Source organism: Leishmania braziliensis, chromosome 31, assembly GCF_000002845.2.
Source record: "Leishmania braziliensis MHOM/BR/75/M2904 complete genome, chromosome 31".
Taxonomy (NCBI): domain Eukaryota; phylum Euglenozoa; class Kinetoplastea; order Trypanosomatida; family Trypanosomatidae; genus Leishmania; species Leishmania braziliensis.
In genome coordinates, this window is record NC_009323.2 from 1,521,936 (window position 1) to 1,544,184 (window position 22,249).

Here is a 22,249-nt window from a genome sequence, read left to right on the forward strand (position 1 = left end):
GGGGAAGCACCAATGCGTGCCGCGATGGGCGAGGTGGCGGTTAGGATTCAGAGAAGGCACCTGCCGCCACATTTCCTCTACTCCTTTGCCTCAGCCGGTTCGTAAAAGCCGCTGCCTCGCTCTTTTGTGGCTCGATTCTCTTCTTCCAGCGGCAAGTCCCCGACGACGGGGGACGCCTCAGCGTGGTATACAGGGTCTAGTACCCACACTCGGCGGGGAAGCCAAGCAGGCACCATCCCTCAACCTTACCAGCGACAAGCCACTTCTTGCGGTGACAGGATGACACGCCTACGACGTAGCGGAGTCGGACAAGCCTGCGACAATGAAGGCATTTGCGCCATCCCCATCATGGACAAAGTGCCAGCGTAACTCGAACGGACCCCATTCCATTCTCGCTCCCTACTGGTGGGGAGAGCCTGAGCCACCACGAGGGGGATGCACCCCACATGACGACAGGCATGATGGCAGCTGCTGTGAGGCGGCATGCAGAGCTGGGGGTGGGCAGAGTGTGAAATAGGGGCCCTGCTCAGATGAAAGGGTTAGCGCCTTGCTGTCGCGCCTGCACAGCGCTATTTCACACCACGCGGATGGTTTTTTAACAGACCCGGGAGTAGACTGAAGTGTGACGCCTGCTGTATGGCAGGGAGTAGAGTCGCTGATAATACAACCTGCCTTGAAAACACTTGCACAGGTTCGCAGAGGCGCCTCCACTTCACTCGCGTGTTGTCACAGCAGGCTTGCACCGGCAGCGACAGCGCGCCGCAGTGTATGCCGCCCAAGAAGTTAATGTTGCGCCGGTCAACACTGCACCACAGCCTACGCAAAATGAGACTCTGCCAATGGAGACATCACCGGTACGACAGTGGGTCCTTCATGCTGGTGCTCGTGTTATTTTCGACCCACTTATACTCCATTTCCTCATCAGCGTGAACGGAACCGCTTCGGTAGCCACTCGCAACATTAGCGAGGGACGGTGCAAACGTCGTCTCCTGGCCGCCAAAAGAACCGAGGGGCACAGAGCCGTCCGAACACTCTTGACCAGGTGCGCTCTCCTGGCGCCCGTCATGCTTTTTGGCTGGTAGGAAGAAGAAGAGCGAAACTCGAACAAATATAAAGAGAAAGCAGCCAATCATGAAGAAGCGCAGGTACTTCTCTGTATCGCCGGAGACATAGCCATCCGTCGTCGAGCCTGGCTGCTCATAAACGTACATGCGCCTCTTTGGATCCCACCCACCCCCGCCGCTTTGCGCCCCTGCCTTCTGTTGCTGCTGAGCCGCGTCCTTCCACTTGCCGTCCTTCACAGCCTCGTACGCCTCGTTTACCGCCGCAAATCGCTCTGAGTTGCCCTCCGCCCCGCTGTCGGGATGAAACCGGAGTGCCAGGCGGTGGTACGCCCTTTTGATCTCCTCCTTGCTGGCACCTGGGCTGACGCCGAGGATCTTGTACGGGTCAAATGGGCCGATGCCTGCCGCACCCAGTAAGCGCCGTGAGAAGCGGTGCATACTCGCTAATCACTGTGTGCTCAACTGCCCGTGAGCGTACAGCTGGGCACGGCAACGAAAACGTTGGCCAGTGCTGATGGTGTACGTGGCAGTGTCACTGCTACTCCTAAGGCAAGGAGGAGTGACCTTGCCGGAGACCAAAAAGAAGCACGAAGGAAAAAGAGAGACGAGAAGAACGTAGAGGAGCACGCGGGACACAGAGGACGACTCGAGGAAAGCGCCGCAAGAAGCGACAACAGACGTGGGAAAGGAGCCCAGCAAAGCGGAAAAGACTATCCCATTCGCAGGGGCTCAAAAAGCGGCACGCTGCGACCGCCCCACTGTGAGTGGTGATGGCTCTGAAAACGGCAGCCAAAGCTGACGGAAAGCGTGGTGTACACCTCCGCAGTAGCAAAGTGCAGTGTGCTCATCAGAAACAACTTTCCCCCGCGCGGACAGTTCGTGTTTCCTTGCATGTCCTCTCATGTACGTGCCGCATCGCCATTCCCTCCCGCACGTGGCACAAGTAGGGGCGCAAAAGGGAAGTAGTCGGACATGGCTCGCAGAAAGATGCTGAGCACGTCACCTTGTTCACCGTCGTATCGCCTGCAGCGCAGGACATTTTCCGTGTCGCAGGGGTGCACGAGCCACATGTACTGGCCCAGCTCCTGGCACCATGAGAAGCTCGCTAGCGGTTGACGTGACGTTCCCATCGCATCGGCCAGTGGCACAGACGACGGCATGTTAACCAGTGTAAGATTTGGCACCGCCACCCGAAGATCCGCGAGGCTCGTGACGGTAGAGTTGTAGAAGCCCAATTGCGGCACGGCGTAGTCGGCGTTGAAAAGGACACACACTGTGGTGACAACCGTCCGCGTGGTCGCATCAAGTGAGCTGCCGACACTGTAGGTAGCCTCTAGCCACTCCACAGAGGCCCCAAACGCGTCACGCTTTGATCTGAGCTCCCACGGAGAGTTCGCGCATCGTTGGTGTGCGTACTGTGAGAAGCTTTCACGCGTGCAGTGCACCGCAGCAGCGTCTATTTTCATCGACTGGTGAGGTGGAGAGGAAGGCAGACTCGCTGCACACAACCAACAGCGGTGATGGGCGGCCTGAGTGAGCCGCAACCATGTAGCGTTTAAGAGAGAGGGAGATGAGCAACAGAGAGAGAGAAAGGAACGAAGACAATATGTACACCACACGGCGCACCACACGACAGTGAAACACGAGGGCTTCCTCAGTGAAGTTGATGCTGCAGGAAGCCGTACGAAGTCCAGCAGCGTTGCTCATTCAAAAACAGACATGAGGTAGCTCAGGGAGACGACACGCTCCGCAGATTTTTGCTCTCAATGGTTCAACTGCACCAGGGCTCTTCATATGTGCTTTGTACTGATGCCGTTACCACTACTGATACCGAAAGCGCAAGAGACCACACACAAACACACATCCTCTACTCAGGGTACCAGCAATGCCACCTTCACCAACGTGATCGAATTCGAATTGCCGCTCGGCACGAAGTTTCCCGCAGAACAAATGGGGCGAGAACCACTGGAAGCACAACGCAACATGTGGATGGAAGTAGGTAATGTAATGCAGCTGCGCCTCTTCTAAAGGCAGAGGCAGCAGGCACAGGTCTACAGTGAGGCGAAAAGGAGGAAAAACGAGGGTGTACACAATGATGGGGAGTCAGACAATGAGGAAAAGCCACAGCGTTAGAGCTTGATAGGTGGGACAAGGCGAGGGGATTCAAAAACGCAAAACACAACGGATAAAGAAGAACAGCACAGCGATGTGGCTGACAGCGAGGAACAGTGCGGGTGGATGCCGGTTTGGGTATTCCTGTGCACCAAAGAAGCACCACGCACACTAAAGAGAAATGAAGTCACTCGCGAGGTAACCGCCGTGAGTTGATTCCTCCTGACTGAGTCCAGCTGCAGCGACAACACGTGCCTCCTCTCCAGCCCTCACACCGCTGCTGCAGGGTGAGAGTACGACTTCAGTACATGTGGAAGAGAAAAACCCCACTGATTAGCCTATCAGCGCTTAGGAAGGCCGTTCAGGTCTTCGCTTGCACAACGGTCGCGTCATAGAGCAGGTAAACTGCAACACCACACAGAGGTTGCGACTCACGCAATCGCCCATTTGCCCTCTGCACGCAGCACCAACCCAAAGGTCGAGAGAGAGGACACTATACTAGCAGCATCCGCTCTTCGTCTTGGGCGAGGCCCTGGCGCCCGCAACGCTTGCTGAAAAGCTCGCCCCCGCCTGCTTCACCGCAAGTTCGGCGCCGACCCTTGGCGCAGCACCACGCTTCTCCGTAGGCTCGTGAGTCGCGCGCTCCTCCATCAGGTGCCCCTCCAAATTACTGATGCGCTCCGGGAGTGAGCTCGTGTTCCCCTCGGCAGCCCCTACGATCGGCTCCACACGCGTCGTTTCACAGTTCGCCAGCGTTGGGGTGTGAGGCTGAGACCCCTGCTTCTGCAGTTGCTCAGCCTGCGCCTGCTGCGCCGCAACCTGCCGCTCCGCCTCGCAGCGAGCGGCTTCCGATCGTCTGTAGGCCACAACAAGGTCGTCGTACTTCCTTCGCGTCTCCGCGCCTTCCCTCTCCAAAGCATTCACCTGATCCACCAGCGCCATCTCTCTGACCTCCTGCTCCGTCGTTGCACCACTCGGGATTTGGTGCGGCGACGTTTTTTGGGAATCAGAGCTCGACCCTTCGGCGGACGCCTTGAGCGCCTTTTTTTCTTGTTCTTTGCTTTTCTGGAGGTCCGCCTGCAGACGCATCACGTGCGCCTCCAGCTCGTGAATACGCTGGTCGCTCGCCACCCTCTCGTCCGCCTGGCGCTGGCCAGAAGCGAGACCTTTTTTCGGCATCCGCCGGGGCGCAAAGCTCGGCGAGCGCGAGTGCGGCGTTGGTGTGGCCATCCGCGGGGTAAACTCGTCATCATCCTCCAGCAGCTGTAGCTGCATACGATGCTGCTTCTGTAGACGCTCACACCACGCCCTGAGAGAGGCGATCTCATTCACTGCGTTCTGCTGACACACAACGGTATCCTGGCGTGCTGCCTCACATTGTTCCTGCGAAATCTTCAGCTCCCTTCGCAGCTGATCCACCTCCCTTTGCGATACGTGATGGTCTGCGCTGAGAGCTTTCGATGCGAGCTGCTCAAACTGAGCCCGAGCAGCGGACTCGTCCTCAAGGTCCCTCTTCACCTTTTGCAACCCGCGCTTCAGCGCGGCCTTCTCGGCCTCATCCTTGCTCCGTGCCTTACGCATCTTCTCCAGCTTCTTCTCCGCCTCGACCAGCTTTTTTCGATCAGAGACGGCATTTTCCATTTGCAGTGCTGTAACGGTTGACGCCGCCACCGCCCGCTGCACCTCCTCCTCTGCCTTCTCGCGTGCAGCCTGTTCCTTTGCTAGGGCACCTTTTGCCTCCGCCGCGGCAGCCTCAGCCTTCTCACGCGCCTGGCGCTCCTTTAACAGGTCCGCCTGCGCCCTGCGAGCGTCATCAGCGATTGCCTTCAGTTTTCGTATGGTATCCGCCTCCTGCTTCGGCTCTGGCGCAATGGCGGCAGCCAGCTTCGACTCGAGAACCTTTGCTTGCTCTCGCAGCGCCACCAGCTCGGCCTCTGTATTGCTTCGCGCTGCCCGCTCCTTCTTCAGTTCGTTCCTCGACGCCGTTAGCTCTTCCTGCAACGGTGATGAGCGCTGTTTCTCGTCCTCGGAAACAGCCTTCTGCGACGCTTTCTGCGCTACCAGTTCGTCGTTGCACCTCCTCAGGCTGCTGAGCTCCTTCTCCTTCTGCTCGACATCCCACACTGCCTGCGCCTTCGCAGCTTCCACCCTCTTCTTCTCCTCCTCAGAGGCTGTGAGATGCTGCCGCACCTCTTCTAGCTCCTTCAAGAGCTTCTCGTTCATCTCTTTTCCAGCTGCGGCAGCAGCCTTCTCCTTCAGCGTCTTCTCTCTCTCCCTTGCCAGCTCGTCTTCGGCACGCTTCTGGTAGCATCGGGCTTGCGTGGCAGCAGCCTTGGCTTCCTCCAGCTCCGCTGTCAGCTGCTTGCATTTCGCTGCCAAGTCCTCTTCGCGCTGCTGGAGATGCACGGAAACACGCCGCGCATGCTCGGTGGCTGCCATGGCCTCGGCCTTCTCCAACGCCTCCAGCTGAGCAGCGCGACGAATCTCATCCGTCAGCACCTCGCTCTTGAGACGAGCCAACACAGCATCCTCTTCCCTGCGCCGAAGATCCGCCATGCTGTGGCGGCGCCGCAACGCGTCCTCCATGGCTCGCTGGTGCGCTTGATCAGCACCGTTGCTTTCACGCGTCGCCTCATCTGCCTCCCGCTGCAGCAGCTCCGCGATCTCTTGCTCCGACATGTACTTCAGTCGCTCCACACGCTCACGATCGCGGAACTCGATCCAGAAGTCGTGCTCCTCGCGCAGCAGCTTCGACCGCTCTGCACGTTCCCGCTCCTCTTGCATGTACCGAATAACACGCTGCTTGCGCAGGAACTCGTCGACCGACTGCACCTCATCGCGCACGCTGGAGCGCCGGCTGAGACGGCTACTAAAGCGCGAACTCGCCAGGCTGTCGCGGCGGCTGATGTTAAAGGAGCAGTCGGCGCGCAAATGATCCGGCGTGTCAGCCTCAGCATCCGCGCTAACTTCACGAGGTAGTGGCATGGGAAAAGAAACACCACCGCTGTAGCGTGGAATCTAGAAAACAAAAAAGGGGTCCCCTCTGCCAGCGCAGGTTGTACGACGTTGTCGTCGTTAACGTATGCCTCTGGGAAAGAACGACAAGTGGTCGTTGACGCTTGTCACACACATTATGGGAGGAGAGAGACGTGAAAAAGATCGACCAAGGCGACTCCACAGATTGAGGTAGAGAGCAGCGTGAACGTATCCGCGAGGTACATCTACTAGCAAAGACACTACACACCACCACCACATTCCCAAGCCAGCATGTCTACATTGCATCAACAACCGAGGCGGAGACACACGTTCCAGTCGCGTGTGCCACACGGTCGGTGCCGTTTATCAAAGTTCTGTTTTCCCTCCACCTCCACCTTTTTCGTTCCACAAAAACATCAATCAAATTCCACAGAAGGAAAGCAGAAAAGAGCGAGCGGCGGCGGAACGGTGTCTTTGCTGCATGGCGCAGAGCCTCCACAATTCCCCTCCATTTCCGTTGCTCCCTTCATTTCAGCCTCGCCCCAGCCCTCCAAGTGGGCCACACCACACGATAGAGCGAAAAGAAAAAAGGACAAAAGTAGCGCCCGTGTGGCACACGGAGCAGCGAGCAGAGAAAACCAGCCGTTGTTGTGGGTGCTGTCACTTCGAGCACACGCTTCATTCACCATAAAGCGGGTAAACTGCAGGCACGAACACAGGCACCAGCACGCCAACTCAAGACTGCCCTCTGCACGATGCGTGTCGATGGCGTACCGGTGGCACCAAACAGTGGGGGTGGTCAGCCTTCACCGCTGTTCCGCTGGAGTTCTCGCAGGGGCTGCGCTACTGCACTGTCAAACGAAATCATTGAAGGGGAACGTGACACACATACTTCGGTCAGAGCGGCCACCCCCCAAACGGTTGGAGAGCCTGCGCACTCACTCTTTCTTGCGACCGTCCAGCTTTGCTTTGATGGCGCGCATCTTCTTTTCGTAGTCCGCCTTTGACGCCTTCATGCGGCGAGCAAGCTCCGTCTGCATCCCGCCAGCCTCGCGAACTTGGTCGCCGTAGTGCTTGCGCATGTGAGGCTCCTCAACGATTGCCTCAAACATCTTCGCAGCTGCGTGGGACACCACAGACACCACCAGCACCACAGGGCTTCCGGACAACAGCGCAATGCCGTAGTAGGCGGACATTCCGAGCGACGAGTCAGGGTTGTTTAGGTAGCGGTAGATGCCACTGTAGTTCAGCTTCGCCGGTACCTTATCGATGAAGAAGTCACCGTAGAAGTAGCCGTAGTCGCCAATGGCCTTGTAGATGCTCCAACTCACGTACCCGTTGATACCGACAAGCAGCATGCCAACCATCATCACGAAGCAGCGCGCCTCGCCGCTGCCGAAAAGCGGCATCACCCAGGTAAAGTACTTGACAGCGCAGAGGCAGTAGGACAGGTTGGTAATTGTGACGCTCGCGTTGTAGATGCGCTTCCAGTTGTTGAAGGCCGCCTGCGGCGAAGGGTAGTTGAGGGAGAACCACTTCTCATGCGACTCGCGCTTGAGGAGGTAGCCGAGGAAGCCGTTGTGGAAGAGTCGCCAGGCAATCACGTGAGCCACGTAGATCCACGCCGGGAGGGGCAGCAGAAGCGTCGCCAGTAGATAGATGATCGTCAAAGCTAGAAGCAGGTCACTGGCGCGAAAGATGTTGAAGTTCATGAGCACCACGAGCTCGTTGTGCTCCAAGTAGGCCTCGCCACCGTTCCCGTACAGCACCGCATTCCGCTCCTGCTCCTCCAGAGTCGGTGACGACAGCACGTTATAGGTGCGGTCGATATGCGGGTTTTCCACAAACACCAGGAACGCTAGCTGGCACAGATGCCCAACAACGCTCATGTAGAAGAGCGTGTAGGACTTTGTCATGAACGGCACGCCGTACATGAAGGCGTAGCCGACCGTGTACATCGGGTGCGGGAACATTTGAAAGATGCCGTCGAAGGTGAGGTTTTTGTCGAGGAGGAAGAAAAAGTCCCCCCAGTACCAGGCGAAGTCGCCAATGACGCGGTGCGCATCCGACTTGCACCAGAGCGCAAACGCGATGGAGGCGCAGCCAAGCACCAAGCAGAAAATGTCCACGGGCGAGCTGAGGCTCATCTTTTCCCAGCAGACAACAGAAAGCACACAGTATGAGACAAGGTCGTTAGCGAGGATGACGTTCTCCACTTGGCGGAACAGCATCCAAGCGTTGAACTCGTCCGGAAACCTGGTCACCTTGTACTCGGTGTTACCCTCGAAAACAACGGATGCCTCCAGAAAGCATCGCGTCACCGGGTAGTCTTTGACGATGCGACGGTAAAACTTAAGGAAAGAGCCGTACCGCGAGTGGTAGTGTAGGATGGCCCCGATGCCAATGTTGTACGCGAGTCGCCAGAAGGCAAACTGAGCGCAGAAGAACCACACAGGGAGCCCGTGGGTGAAGTGGAAAATCCCGGTCAGCCCAACAGCAAAGCACACCGCGACCCAGATGAGCGTCGCCGGACTCCGCCACGACTTGGGTGTCAAGAGTGCGTCCACCACGGACATGGTGTCCGGGACGCGGAACCGGGTGCCGTCGTACAGGAGGCCGTAGCTCGTCCCATCTTCGCAGGGAGTAAAGACCCTCTTGGCATCCTCGGACGCACTTTCCGCAAGCATGTTTTCGTGCTTCCGTGAGGGGGCGTGAGTGTCGCCGGCCCGTGGAAACAAAAGCGATGCGTGAAGAAGTGCGTAAAAAGCCGCAGACAACCGCAAAACCTGCTGGTTGATGGAAACCAGCGATGACGCCGACGTCGTGACGGGAACGCTGATCAAGCTAATCCGCTTGGAAGATATGAAAGCAGCTGAGAGTGCTCCTGAGCACACTAAGGCTCGGTGCCAATAGAGGGAAAACGAAAGAAGTACGCCACCAACCACTTCACTGCGGTAAGAGCGCTCACCTACCGCCCCAACGCAAACGAAGAAAAGGATCAGCAAGAGGTGACAAACGAGCATAAAGGGCATAATAAAAGGTGTAAGTCAAGTTGCAGCGCATCAAGAGCGTGTCGCGCGGCAGGTAGCTGTCGTCTGAGTGAGGTGCTGCACTGCCTTTAAACGGGAGTCTCGGCTTCCATCACAGTAGGAAATTCGCACAACTCGCCACTGGCACAGCGAAGATGGAAGTCAGAAACTCCACGCTCAATATCTGCTCGCTCTCTGTCATTTGTGCAAAGATGTGTGCTCGCGAGGTATGCCACTCCATGCCACTCACTAAGTCATGTGTGTCGAGGTGTAAACAACGCACATGAACGCATCCGCCCCGCCCAGACACCAGGCATACGGTTATTCCGCCCCAAACCAAAAGGGCAGGGAAGAGAAAAAAGAAGTGGTGGGCAGCACACAAGGAAAGGCAGAAACGCGCTCTCAAGGGGACCCCCTCGCGAGCGCATCGGGGCAACCCAAAGCTGAGGTCTCTCTGCCTCACTCCTTCTGCGCAACGGTGGCAAGCAGGTGATCGCTGCCGACCACGTCTCCCTCTTTCACAGAGAAAGAGACCTGGCCGTCCTGCAGTGCCCTGATGGGGTGCTCCATCTTCATCGCCTCCAAAATCATGAGAACCTGGCCCTTCTCGACGACGTCGCCCCGCCTCGCGATAAACTTGGACACTTTGCCGGGCATCGGGCTCAAGATCTTCGCTGAGGCACCTGCCCCCATCGATGCGTTCCCAAAGCCATCCGTCAGCGGTAATAGGCGAATCTGGTGCAGCCCAAAGCTGCCAATGATTGTTACGTCGCCTTCCGTCACGACGGCCAAGACTGTGTGGCGCATGCCATTCTCGAAGAGGAAGGTGAAATCGTTCACGATGCTCTTCTGGTCACGGTGCTTCGAAGTCACAGGGCCGGAGCCGACCGAAAACGACCCCTCGTGATTTCCCACTCTGAAAAAGATCTTGTGGTAGTTTGCGCCCTCCGTGTGCAGACGCACCTCTACCGGCTTGCTGTCAATGTAAAAGTGAACGGTGGCCTTGGTGTCGCCGTTGAGACGGAATGCACCACGCCAGTTATCGCAGTGGTTGAGCAGGCAAGCGGTAGCCGCCATGGCCGCCACCTCCGGCGTCACAGCTGGAGCGGTGAGCAGCTGCTTTTCGTGATCGTTGATGAAGTTGGTGGTCACGCCGCCGCGCGCAAACTCCGACGCTTCGCAGCATCGCTTCAGGAACTCGATGTTCGTGTTGATGCCAGCTACCTTGTACTCGCCTAGTGCCTGCTGCAGGCCTTTCAATGCCTCTTCACGATTGCGACCCCACGAGATGACCTTGGCCAGCATGGGATCGTAGTGGATGAGTACGTTGTCGCCCTCACGAAACCCAGTGTCCAGTCGGGTGCGGGTCGATCCACGCACCCCCTGAAACGGCTCCCGGATAAACGTTAGCGGGCCGCTTTCGGGAAGAAAGCCCCTCTCCGGCGACTCCGCATACACGCGCGCCTCAATACAGGAGCCGACCAGCGCGATGTCCTCCTGGGAAAATGTGAGCGGCTTGCCCATGGCCGTCTTGATCTGCAGCTTGACCAAGTCCAGCGGTGCACCTTTGATGCGGCACACCTCCTCCGTCACGGGGTGCTCCACCTGCAATCGCGTGTTCATCTCCATGAAGTAAAAATCGCCAGTGCTTGTGTCGAAGATGAATTCCACTGTGCCAGCGCCCACGTAGCCAACTGCCTTCGCAGCCTGCAGCGCTACCTCGCCAATGCGCTGTCGTGTCTCCATCGACAGATGAGGCGCCGGAGCCTCCTCGAGGACCTTTTGATACCGACGCTGCACGCTGCAATCGCGCTCGAAAAAAAAGACCCCTCGGCTGTGTTTATCGCAAAAAATTTGGCACTCGATGTGTCGTGAACGCTTCACGTAGCGCTCCAAAATGACACGGTCGTCCTTGAAAAAGTTAGTCGCCTCGCGCTTCGCGCTCTCCAGCATAAAGGCAAAGTCTTCGGGCCGCTCCACAATCTTCATGCCCTTGCCGCCGCCACCCGAAACCGCCTTGATGAGAATGGGAAATCCCACCTTGTCTGCCTCCTCCGCGAGGAAGCCTGCAGTCTGGTTGTCACCGTAGTAGCCCGGCACAACAGGCACCCCGGCAACCTCCATGATGCGCTTGCTCTCACTCTTGGAGCCCATCGCCGAGATAGCTGACGCAGGTGGGCCAATGAATTCAATGCCGGAGCGCGTGACAGCGTCAGCAAAGTCCGCATTCTCGGAAAGAAAGCCGTACCCGGGGTGAATTGCGTCTACATTCAGCTGTTTCGCCACGCTGATGATATGGTCACCGCGCAGGTACGAGTTCACCGCGGGTGGTGGGCCAATGCAGACGGCCTCGTCTGCCTCTACGACATGCCTCGCGTTCCGCTCTGCCTCGCAGAACAGCGCCACAGTGCGGATGTGCATCTCACGGCATGTACGGAAAACGCGGCACGCAATCTCCCCCCGATTTGCCACCAGCAGCTTCTCAACCTTGCGCTGGAGGCAACAATCTGTGCAGCGTAGCATTACGGCGGGACACGCACATAAAAAAAGCACCGATCGACGGCACGCCAGCTGAACGAAAGAAGATGGCAGGGCAGATACGAAGCTGGCACGTTTGTGCGCGTGTGAGCCCGCACTTGACAACTCATCAATACTATGAAGCGCAGCGGGTACAATGAGGAGACGACACAGTGTGAAGCAGTGCGCAAGAACGGCCGGAGAAGAGAGGAGTAGAGAGCATCACTGATCTGCGTGCAGTACAACACGCACTTGAACGTGAGCGAGGCATCATGGAGAGTATCAACACGTCGTCCCAGACCGAGTACGAGGCGCACACACAAATGCACAGCCTAGGCCGCCTAACGGAGGCAGGTAACACAGACATGCCGCGAACGTTTACTAAGACAATACCTTCACGCATGACGCACGCATAACATCGATTTGAGTATGAGCCATGCCCTTTCTGTGTCGAACCCACAGCGCCCACAAACAGGAATCACTAGACGTGTCCATGACGACCACACGCGCCTCTTCCAGGGAAACGAAAACAGCCATTGTAATACGCTTTCATCCGTGCCATTCAGGAGCAGACGCGACACATCTCCAGTGCAGTGGGCTCGCTCTCCAGCAGAGGATGAACGGCGAGAAAGTGCTCTGCATCCTGCAGATCACGCTGGAGGAGATTCGCCCGCTTCGCGATGGAGTCTTGCTCCGCCCCGCGTAGCAGAGAGGCGACGTCACCACGGTGGTACTTCTTGCCATAAAACAGACGACACACCTTCGACGCCTCCTCAATCATGCAGCGGACGTTGTCACCCCTCCACTCAAATGGGTCTATGGGAAGAAGGCCATCGCCCAACAGCCCGACACGGAAGTGCGCAGCTTCGTCCTTGATGGCTGGCGTGGTGCCTGGTAGAGCGCAGATAGAGCTGCAGCGTTTCTCCGACTTTCGAATTATAGCTCTCAGAACGTCGTGCATGCCATCCAGGCTTCCATCGAGTGATAAGTGCTTTGTGGCGCTCCGAACGAGTCGCCACGCGCACTCGGAAGCACTGGAGCGCCAGCAGTGCAGGGCAATGCCGTTTCCCACCACTATTGAGACATCGGACTGCTGGTCAAACAAAACGCTCGCAGCGCGGCTATCGAGCTTACACACGCCACGCTCCACGTCAAAGAGCACTGCTATTCTGCTTGGGTCGCGCGCAACTAACATCTCGGTGAAGGGGGTCGCCTTCGCCATGGTGATGATGGCCTCCGCGTTGGTGCAGAGGCCATAGTCCTTGCGCAAGCACCAGGTGTCGCTGCCGTCGTTGTTTGCGTCGGCACTGTGTGCCTCCGTCTCCCAGTCGATAGTGCCGCCAAACCGCAGAAACTCTGTGCGAAGAGTGCGCAGCAAGACGCCCTCCGTGCACTGGTATGCCGTTTCGCCGATCGCACAGCCGGGAAAGACGGACCCCTCTCGAAGAAGTGTGAGGTCAGGGGAGAGGAAGCGCCACCCGCGAGCGGGACGCAGCACGGAGAGGAGTTTCCTCTCCGTGCACCCCAAGTCTGTCAGCAGCTTCACAGTTTGATCTGTCACCACGCAGCGCCGCACCTCTGCGCGCTCGTACGATGGGCTCTGCCGCCGTTCAATAATCGTCACATTCGATTCTCGCCATCGCATGCCGATGCCCATCGCGTACGTCCCGACACAGCTTCCGACGAGGAGGACATGGCCCCATGGCTTGACGGCGTACATGAGCGCCGCTGAGCTGCCAAGAAAGAGTGAGGGAGAGAGCAGACAAGGAGAGAGTAATTACGTCGCCTGGTGACTACCAACGAGAGGGACAAGGAGGCGCTAGTAGCACTAGTGGGCAGCAGACGTTCTTATCAGGGCACTGATGAGCCACGTGAAGAGAAGAAAGGCATCGATCCCCCGCAGGAGACCGGCAGCGTGCGTGTTGGCGCCGCACTTACGAAAGCCCCCGTGGATGAAGCTCGAGGATGGTGAGGTGTTCTCCCACTTACAATCCAAAGTGTTGGTTTGACTGCTCCAGCGGGCTCTACATACATGAAAGCGATTGTGAATGCGCCAATCTCGTCACGCGTTGCCTCAGGCGCCCCGTCCACTGACAACTTGGACAACTACCATCGTGTACTCTTTGTTTGTGTCCGGTGCGACGAGAATGTCGACAGCGCCACAACTAATTCGGAGAAACGTCATCTCGTCATTCCAGTCAATGGTTCGAACGGTGGAGGCGGTGACGTCGATGAACCCCTTCAGGGTGTCAGCGTAGCGATACGCCTCCCTCGAGCTCCCGCGAAAGCCCGCGAAGCTAAGCAGCTTCTCCTTCCGCGGTTCCATGATAAAGTAGCCCAGTACTCCCTTGTGGTGGGCAATGCGGTTCAGCGTGTCCTCCACATTCTGAAGGTGGGCCTCACGTTCTGCCACCGTTGGATTGGCCTTGTTCATTGAATTCCTCAGCACAAGCCACTGGAAAAGAATGGAGGAGGAATAGTCGAGTGTGGGAGATCATAGAAGAAACGAGACGCTATTCATGCGCGCACAGGATATCCTCCGCGAGCACAAGTGCAGAGTGTCCCCCCTCCCCAAACGCACACACAAACACACGCGGTACTCACCGCTCTATCTAGCGGCTGGCGGAATACGCGCGCATGACCATAGCGCTAGAGGATCATGCAGTTCGCGGAATACCCGTCAACAGCCTTCGAGAAACTGAAGCGTAAGTCTGTCGTTGTTGCCACGTGTGCACCCCAGCAAACAATGCACGGACAGTAATTGAGAGACAAGCGGCAAAATAAAGACACGCACACACAAGAGCACGCGTGTTGTATGTACATCTCCTTCCCAGGCACACTCACGACTATCATACATGAATGAAGTTACACAGTAAAAGCCGCTAGCGCGTCTGCTTCGACACAACGGCAAAAGACGGGAACGTCCGCTCCCGCAGACGATCCACCTCGTGCTTCAGTCGCACTAGCTCCTCCTGCTGTGACCGAGCCAGCTCCTCTAGCTCACTGGTACAGAAAATTTCTTTCGCCCGTGCAGCACGCGCGTGCAAGCTGTCCGCGCCCGTTTCCATCAGACGGTACACTGCTGTATTCGCACGCACTGTGTCGTCGAGGTCGTCGCACTGGGCATCGACGATTGTGTTCTCTGTCACCCGCTCCGCAATCTGGCTCTTCAGTCGCCGCCCAACGCTCCGCAGCTCCTCGATTTTTCGACTCATGTTCATCTCCACCATGTCCATATGGCGCTGGAGATGCGCCAGCATCTTCTCCTCCGACACCTCTGCGTCGCCGCTCAGCCACTCCTGCATCTGGCGGGTGACGCGAAGGGTATGCAGCTGCCGCAGCTCCAGCTGCAGTGTCCCTGTGCAGTACCTAAGCCGCTCCGTGTCCCAGTCCAACAGCCTCATCAGCTTTTGCTGAGCAAACGCCTTGATCAGAAGTGCGCGGCTCTCTGCTTCGCTTTGGAGGATGAGATCGTTGTACTGGGACACGTCATCGCGCCACCGCAAGTTGGAGGACAAAAACGCCGTCGCCGTCGTGGCTCCCTCGTCTTGGATTTGGCCCTGGCGCAGCCGGCACAGGGCGTGGACGTCTAGAAGGCGCGCCACTGAGCTGCCGCGCACAGCGGCCATTGCCTCTCCAGTGACATCTATTTCATCCGTAATAAGCTTGCAGTGTCGCTGCGCTTCCCGCACGTCCACAGCAGCTCGCTGCACCTCTGCCTCGGCATCGTTGACGAGCTGTTGCAACTCAGCTACCGCCTGGCAATGATCGCAAAAAGCTGCCCACTGCTCCGCCGTGCAGTCTGCTGCTGACGTGTCAGCATCTGGCAGCGGCGCACTGCCGTCCACAAAGCGCCGCTGCCATCGAACAAAACGCCGGTGCAGCTTCTCGCCCGTGGTGCCATCCTCAAAGGGTGCTAAGGCTCTGACACTCGCCGCGTAGCCACCTGTTTTGCTCTCCGCCGCGGCCAACCGAGCCTGTGCTGCACGGAGCAAGTGCTTCTGCTGCGCCACGATAAATTCAGCTTCTGTCCGTCCGTCACGGAGAGCCTCGCGCTTCTGGGCCATAGATTGATGCTGTCGATAGGCAGCACTGACGCACAGCCGATGTTGAAAAAGTAGCGCCAGTTGAAGCTCTGCTTCATCGACCTCCTCAGCGGTGTTCAGCCGGAGCTGGCGAATCTGGTGAAGCTGCTCGTCGAGCTTCGCGGCGGTCTCTCTGTTCTTTTCCTGCAACGACTTGAACTCACCTCGCAGCGCCTCCCTCTTCGCCTCGACGCACTCGTTCTCCTCCTTGAGTCTCTTGGCGTAAGCCTCAATAATGCGCGTCTGCTCCTCTGTGCGCTCCTCTGGCGGGATGAAGGTGTCGCGCGTGTCATCTGCGAAGTCTGGCAACGGCACATGCACCTCCAGCCGCACCACCTCCTTTTCCAGGCCGTCCATCCACAGGGGCAAGGCCGCCTCATCCACCGGAGACACAACAGTTGCCCCCATGGAAGGGGCGATGAGGGCCTGCGCCTCAGCGCTCAGCTCCTTGTCCTCGACAACGAATAGTGAGTTGGGGTTCTCCTCCGGGTCGACGACCGCCGTGAAGAGCTGTGCAGGAAGGCTGCCCAACTGCTTCCCAATCGTAATACAGCGCAGCGTACGTTCCTCCACCTGCATCATGGACTGTCTCTTCAAGTCCTGCAGATCCGTGAAGCGCGTGTTGAAGGCATCCTTGAGCGCCAGAGACCGGCCCTTGACGAGGAGAGACTGAAGAACCATGCGGCTCTGAGTGTACACATCCGCGTCGTTCAGCATGGCGGCGTCGAGGTCTTCAGTTCCGCTAGAGCTGCCATCCGCGGGCGTCGCGGTCTTTGACATGATCTGCAGCCCAGGAACCGTGCGTCGACCAACAGCGCTCTTCTTCTGCAGCTGGCGGAGAAACAATGCTTTGCGGGAGAGCGATGCCTCGGCCCGTGTCCTGCGATGGATGTGAAAGTTGTGCACCTCCAACTCGGATGTCTTCATGCTCACCACCTTCATGCGTGTCACCTCCATCGCCTCGCAGCAGCGCCTCCGGAGAGTATCCTGGAGGTACTCGTTCAGGATAGCGTGATAGTAGTGTCCCTCGCGCATATCAAACACGGCGCTGTCGCATTCCGCCGCGAACTGGTCACGCTGCTCTGGCGTCAAGAAAGCCTCGAGAGGAACCTCGGTATCCTTGTCGCTCATCACCTTCATCCACAGCTCACGCACGCGGGACACCGCAAGAAGGAGCGCCTCCCGTTCTGGCGCCGCGTCGCCTGCTTGTACAGTGGTTATCTTGTCGCCAACGATGCCCAGTCGCGCTGCCTCCGCGTGCGTCCACTGAGGCTCCTGCCAGGTAGCGTGGGCACCTTCTGCTTTCAACGTAACACACTGGATAACCCCGTCATTGCCGCCGCAGATCACCTCTGCCCCGGTGTCAGTAGTGGCCACCGTCGTGATACCGCCGCCGAATGAGGAACGCACGGCGTGCACCCAGAGCGGCTTCCGCTTCTCACGCGATGGTGGGATGGGGGTCATTTGTGTCTGGTACGGCGTCAAATCACGCGCGGCGATGCTTCCATCTCGGCCACACGAAATGACTGTGGAATCGTTGAGACGTAGGAGACAACTGCCACCGCTGCTGTGGTCGTGAATGAGAAACAAAGGCCGCGACACCTTTCCGTCACCTTCTCGTTGGCGGTCAAGCATGTACACCTTCGAATCATGGTCTGCCGAGTGTACAAAGAGATTGAGGACGTCAGGAGTAACATAACACACGAGTGCATCCGTGATCGGGAAGTCGAGTCGCCACGAGCTGCGCACAAACGCCTCGGCAGTGTGCGTTGTCTCGGCGTCGCCGTCTTTCGGCACCTCGACAAGAAATGCATCACCATTTTGGCACACGACCAGTAGACATGTCTCCATCGGCACCCACCTTACCAAGCAGATGGAGGCAAGAAGAGTGGTGCGAACCACGCCTCGGTCCTCCACGCCGTCATCCATGCATCTCAAAAACCGAAGCGCGTCTCGACCACAGCACGCGACAGTGCCAGACCCATCCGCCTCCACAAACGTAGGAGCCCACTCCAAGCACTGGTGAGACCACACCTCTCTCTCACCGACGCAGTCAAAGCAGCGCAGCGTTCCATCCTCGAACAGGATCACTATCTCAGAGGAGTTCAAAATGCACGCATGCACAGCCGCCCTTCGCACGCCGCAAGGTGTTAAAACCCTCACATCGTCCCTTTTGTAAAGGGCGATGCTGCCATCCCGCAACACCCACGCTGCCGAAGCCCCATTGTTCACAGAAAGGCACCGGAGTGTCGAGGCCTCCGTCCAGCCCTTCACAAGGCGCGAATCGGCAGCTCCGCCATTGGTCACTACTGGAACTGCCACTGCGAGTAAGCCTGTCTGCGTGCTCAGCAGCAGCTCCGCTGCGCTCGTGACAACAAGGCGACTTGCGCAGGAAGGCAGGCACCCAAGGGAGCGACGGTGATGAGTGCCATCACATAGATTGACGGAGAGGAGGTCCCCTGAGCGCGTGAAAATAAACACAGTGCCATCCCACACAATCATTGAGGCTGCAGCCGGTGCCAGCGAGCCTTCGCACACATCCTGAAACGTCCGGCTTTCATGTGAATACACATGCAAAGACCCCTCCTTCGTGATATAGCACATCGTGCTCGGTCCTGAGACACACGCACTCTCTATGCTCGCCTCCACAGAGAAGCACTTTTGAAAACACTTGCCGTCCTCCCCATGGGCGTAGCCCGCAATGCAGCCGCTTCTCCATATGCCAAAACGAACAACAGACCCCTCAAAACCGAAGGCAAGCAGCCCTTTTGGCTCCTCGCTGTGCTGGAGAGGCACGCGGTCTGCGAGACTGTAGGAGCCATTTGGCGTGCTTCGCCTGAAAATGGTCACAGTTGTGTCAGGAACCGTTCCAAGGACAAAAAGCTCCTTCCCATCAGCAGAAAAGACGATATCTGCAATACTTACGAAGACCTCCGCCTCTGCAACGCCGAGGCTTTGCATAGAGTCCGCATCGAAGAAATGCAGCGCAACATGCAGGCGCTTCTCCGCTAAACACAGCACGCCTGCAGCACTGACGGCGATTTTGTCGATCGAGTACTTCCCAATGGGAAACGGGGCCCACAAATATTCGTAACTGTCCTCTACGACGACCACACCGTTGTCCGCTGGAACGAAGACACGGTTGCCATGCACTGCGAACACAGCTGGTGCGCTGCAGCCAAGTACTCGAGCCACACTTTGTAACATCACCATGCACACCTGGTGTCACGCAGAGAGAGAGAGAGAATCAACAGCGGGTGTTTCTGTCAAACCTCCCGAGAAGAGCTAAAAGATGGAGAGCGGTAAACGTTGGTACCCCACCAAAAAAAAAAAAAACGTGAAATGGAAGGAAGAAAATGAAACGCATTTTTACGGCTCGTCACGATGACAGAGAGGCCTGCGGAGAAGTCCAAAAGCACCTCATCTCATCCCGCGGGGGATGCGCTCAGTCGATAGCATACGAGAAATCACCAAATACCTGCACAAAGAAGAGCTCATGCGGACAGCAAGACACCTCAGCGCCATTATCCACACTGCATACAAGAAGCAGGTTGTCGCATAAGGCGACGGACTTCCGTACGACGCTTTGCCATCATCACTCTTAGCAAGCTACCGATTTATGTGTTTCTAAGCACTATCACGACATGAGAGAGAGAGAGAGAGAGAGAGAGAGAGAGAGAGAAACCAAACAGGATGAGTGGCAAGTGGCCTATAACACGTGGATGCCATGCCATCCCTCGACCTTCCATTTCCCCACTCGTCCACAATTGCAACCGATTCACCGCTCTTTACATGCCAAACAGCAGCACCACCATCATAGCTCCATAAGAGAAATACGGCAGTGATGGCCACGTAAAACGCTTCACCGGATAAACAAGGCGTAATGAAAACAAAAGTAAGGGGAAAACATCCTCGCACATCATAAGCAGTGGGAATGTGATAGCAGCACAACCCTGTAAATGGGCCTTTGCACGAGATTGGCGTACATACAAACAACACCGCATCAAAGGGAAAAAACTTGCATTTGCTGTCACTTTGACCCATCACGCAACGCCGAGGCCGCGCTGAATGGCGTGAATCCACTCCTCCATGCTCTCCAGCGATGGGGCTTCAAACCACATCGACTTACCACTTGTTGTGTGAAGTGCAAAGACATGCATGCGCTTTGCCGTGCTCACAGGAACAGGGCACACGCTCTGGATGTGCTCCAAGCTTAGCGCCTTTCCCTCGGTGTCCGACTCCTTCTCCGACATAATGAAATGACCCTTCTGCACCTGGAGGTACCGCCTCTTCCATGAATGATTGTCACCACCCTTCAGCTTGTTCAGGTACCCAGAGAAAAACACATCCTTGTTGATCTGACCAACAGTGGCAGTCTTTGGCTCCTCGACTGACTCGCTAGACAGGATCACCGTCACATGCTCCATCAGTGCCTCCTTTACCTCGTTGTCAATCCGCGAATTCTTCCTCATAGTGTGCATGAAAACCTTGAGACCCTCCCGCACGTAGGGAAAGCGGAAGATGTCCCGCACGCTCGGCCGCTGCGCCGCATCACAGACAAGGATCTTGCGAACCACGTCCCTAAAGTCGGCCGAGTACACTTCGGGTAGCGACTCGTAGTCTCCGCTCAGAACCTTTGCCATGAGACCCTTCATGTTCGTCGACGTGAATGGCCGCTTCAGCGCCATGATCTCGTACAAAAGTACACCCAGTGACCACACATCTGCCTTTTTGCTGTAGCGCTGGTTGTTCCAGAGCTCCGGTGCAAGGTAGTACGGTGTGCCACAGAAGGTGTTCGCGACCACTCCCGAGACGGTATCGTCGTACTGGTGACTGAACCCAAAGTCACCAATCTTGATGAGACCCGTGGAAGTAAGGAGCACATTGGCTCCTTTGATATCGCGATGCAGCATCTTGTGGGCGTGGATGTGGTCTAGTGCCAGACACAGCTGCAGAAAGAGAAACAATGCCTCGTGCTCCTGGAAATGCTTGAAGTCGGTCGAGCGTGCCTTGATCTGGCGGTCCAGGTCACCCGAGTCCGCAAACTCCATTACAATAAGCAAATGCTCGTTATCTTCCTTGTCCTCGATGTACTTGATGATATTTGGATGGTGGCAGCTCGCAAGACATTTGATTTCGCTGTACGCATACGTGCGGTCACGAGACGACATCTTCCCAAGGTCCATTGTTTTCGCGACGAAGATCGCCTTGTCGCTGAGGCGCTCCACCAACCACGCCTCGCCGTAGGAGCCAGTCCCAATGAGCTTCCTCTTCACGTACTTGAGATCTCCAGTAGCGCCAGGCGCACCGAGGACGGACGAAAAGGCACTCATTTTTGTCACAATACAGATGGAGCTGTCGAAGAGGTGTGAGTGACAAGGATAAACTGCAATCGCATCACGTAGAAAAGCAGAGAATGAGAGTGGGAGGAGAATGCGGTAAGTAGCGAGCACTTTGCTTTGAGTCACAAGAAGTGCTGCAGGCCAATGTAGAGGACAAGTGGGCTTAAAAGCGGGAGCTGCTGAGAAGACGCAGCCGTTCACCTCCATCCTTGGCCATCAAGAAGCGCGATGGAGGAGAGCAAGAGGCGCCTGGAAAGGGGTCGATGAGTTTCACAGGCTGACTGCATGGCCAAACAGCCGCGGCAGCACGCCGACACCTCCTTGCGTGACAGTGCGGGTGGTTTTCTTCCCAGATATGTGCACCTGTGGGGTACCGTGGACGAAGGCGCAAAAGAAGAATGCTCACGCTTGAAAAGCACTGACTCTTTGAAGGGGCCTTTCCAGGCGCAAAGCTTCAAATGCAAGCTTGCACCCCGCATCCATGCGGTTGGTTTTCGCTTCGCTCACAGCAGTTTACGCCCCCCTCCCCTTGACCGGGGGCACCGAACGATCAGATCCCGGTGCCTGGCGTTTGCGTGTCGATGGGGTTCGGGCCCTGCCAAACACAGGAGGCGGGAGCCCCATTCGTGGAAAAACAGCGCGATCATCTGGGAAACGCAGGGCAGTCATACACCACGCGAAGCGCAATCCCCCTTTGTGATGCTGCCAAGCATCGCCTTTGTCGGGCCTGCGGTCGGCGTCGTGGACGTCACTTCATTTGTCTTCACGCAGCATCGCGTCATGCACCGAGACTAACGGCGGCCCTGCAATGGGCTCTTTGTGGTTGTGCATCGCGGGGCCCTTTTTGGGCACACAAAGATGACGGCGGGGGGAGGGGACGCACAACCACCCCCCACTCAATGCAAAAGTGCGCCTCCTCACCTTGCATCTTGCTGAAAAGTGTATCACTGATCGGCGCCAAGGGTCTCTTTAAATCCCGTCTCCCAGGAAGCGGCGACCACAGCAGTTCCCTAAAACAGACCCAAGGCTGCACAGCTGTGAAGACGAGCAGCGAGGTGATAAAAGCCACGATTTGTCGTTTGTTCGTCACCCCACCATTATATGGGAGACGCTCTGGGAAGAGC

The 22,249-nt window shown here is 57.2% G+C and overlaps 9 protein-coding genes across 9 annotated transcripts; all 9 read right to left on the minus strand.

The window, feature by feature from the left end:
- Positions 1-848: 848 nt before the first annotated feature.
- On the minus strand, positions 849-1,502 carry LBRM_31_3530 (conserved hypothetical protein; the record flags this gene model as incomplete). Its single annotated transcript, XM_001567291.1, has 1 exon — positions 849-1,502. The coding sequence occupies one exon, from the start codon at positions 1,500-1,502 to the stop codon at positions 849-851; it is 654 nt and encodes a 217-aa protein (XP_001567341.1).
- Positions 1,503-1,963: 461 nt separating this feature from the next.
- Positions 1,964-2,530, minus strand: LBRM_31_3540 (conserved hypothetical protein; the record flags this gene model as incomplete). Its single annotated transcript, XM_001567292.1, has 1 exon — positions 1,964-2,530. One exon carries the CDS (start codon positions 2,528-2,530, stop codon positions 1,964-1,966), a length of 567 nt encoding a protein of 188 aa, XP_001567342.1.
- Positions 2,531-3,674: 1,144 nt separating this feature from the next.
- LBRM_31_3550 (conserved hypothetical protein) lies at positions 3,675-6,161 on the minus strand (the record flags this gene model as incomplete). Its single annotated transcript, XM_001567293.2, has 1 exon — positions 3,675-6,161. One exon carries the CDS (start codon positions 6,159-6,161, stop codon positions 3,675-3,677), a length of 2,487 nt encoding a protein of 828 aa, XP_001567343.2.
- A 929-nt stretch (positions 6,162-7,090) lies between these two features.
- LBRM_31_3560 (phosphatidylethanolaminen-methyltransferase-lik e protein) lies at positions 7,091-8,839 on the minus strand (the record flags this gene model as incomplete). Its single annotated transcript, XM_001567294.2, has 1 exon — positions 7,091-8,839. One exon carries the CDS (start codon positions 8,837-8,839, stop codon positions 7,091-7,093), a length of 1,749 nt encoding a protein of 582 aa, XP_001567344.2.
- Positions 8,840-9,640: 801 nt separating this feature from the next.
- On the minus strand, positions 9,641-11,704 carry LBRM_31_3570 (methylcrotonoyl-coa carboxylase biotinylated subunitprotein-like protein; the record flags this gene model as incomplete). Its single annotated transcript, XM_001567295.2, has 1 exon — positions 9,641-11,704. One exon carries the CDS (start codon positions 11,702-11,704, stop codon positions 9,641-9,643), a length of 2,064 nt encoding a protein of 687 aa, XP_001567345.2.
- A 556-nt stretch (positions 11,705-12,260) lies between these two features.
- On the minus strand, positions 12,261-13,418 carry LBRM_31_3580 (conserved hypothetical protein; the record flags this gene model as incomplete). The annotated part of the gene is made up of 1 exon (XM_001567296.1): positions 12,261-13,418. The coding sequence occupies one exon, from the start codon at positions 13,416-13,418 to the stop codon at positions 12,261-12,263; it is 1,158 nt and encodes a 385-aa protein (XP_001567346.1).
- Positions 13,419-13,772: 354 nt separating this feature from the next.
- Positions 13,773-14,132, minus strand: LBRM_31_3590 (putative dynein-associated protein; the record flags this gene model as incomplete). The annotated part of the gene is made up of 1 exon (XM_001567297.1): positions 13,773-14,132. The coding sequence occupies one exon, from the start codon at positions 14,130-14,132 to the stop codon at positions 13,773-13,775; it is 360 nt and encodes a 119-aa protein (XP_001567347.1).
- A 448-nt stretch (positions 14,133-14,580) lies between these two features.
- On the minus strand, positions 14,581-18,990 carry LBRM_31_3600 (conserved hypothetical protein; the record flags this gene model as incomplete). Its single annotated transcript, XM_001567298.2, has 1 exon — positions 14,581-18,990. One exon carries the CDS (start codon positions 18,988-18,990, stop codon positions 14,581-14,583), a length of 4,410 nt encoding a protein of 1,469 aa, XP_001567348.2.
- An 836-nt stretch (positions 18,991-19,826) lies between these two features.
- LBRM_31_3610 (putative protein kinase) lies at positions 19,827-21,116 on the minus strand (the record flags this gene model as incomplete). The annotated part of the gene is made up of 1 exon (XM_001567299.2): positions 19,827-21,116. The coding sequence occupies one exon, from the start codon at positions 21,114-21,116 to the stop codon at positions 19,827-19,829; it is 1,290 nt and encodes a 429-aa protein (XP_001567349.1).
- Positions 21,117-22,249: the final 1,133 nt, after the last annotated feature.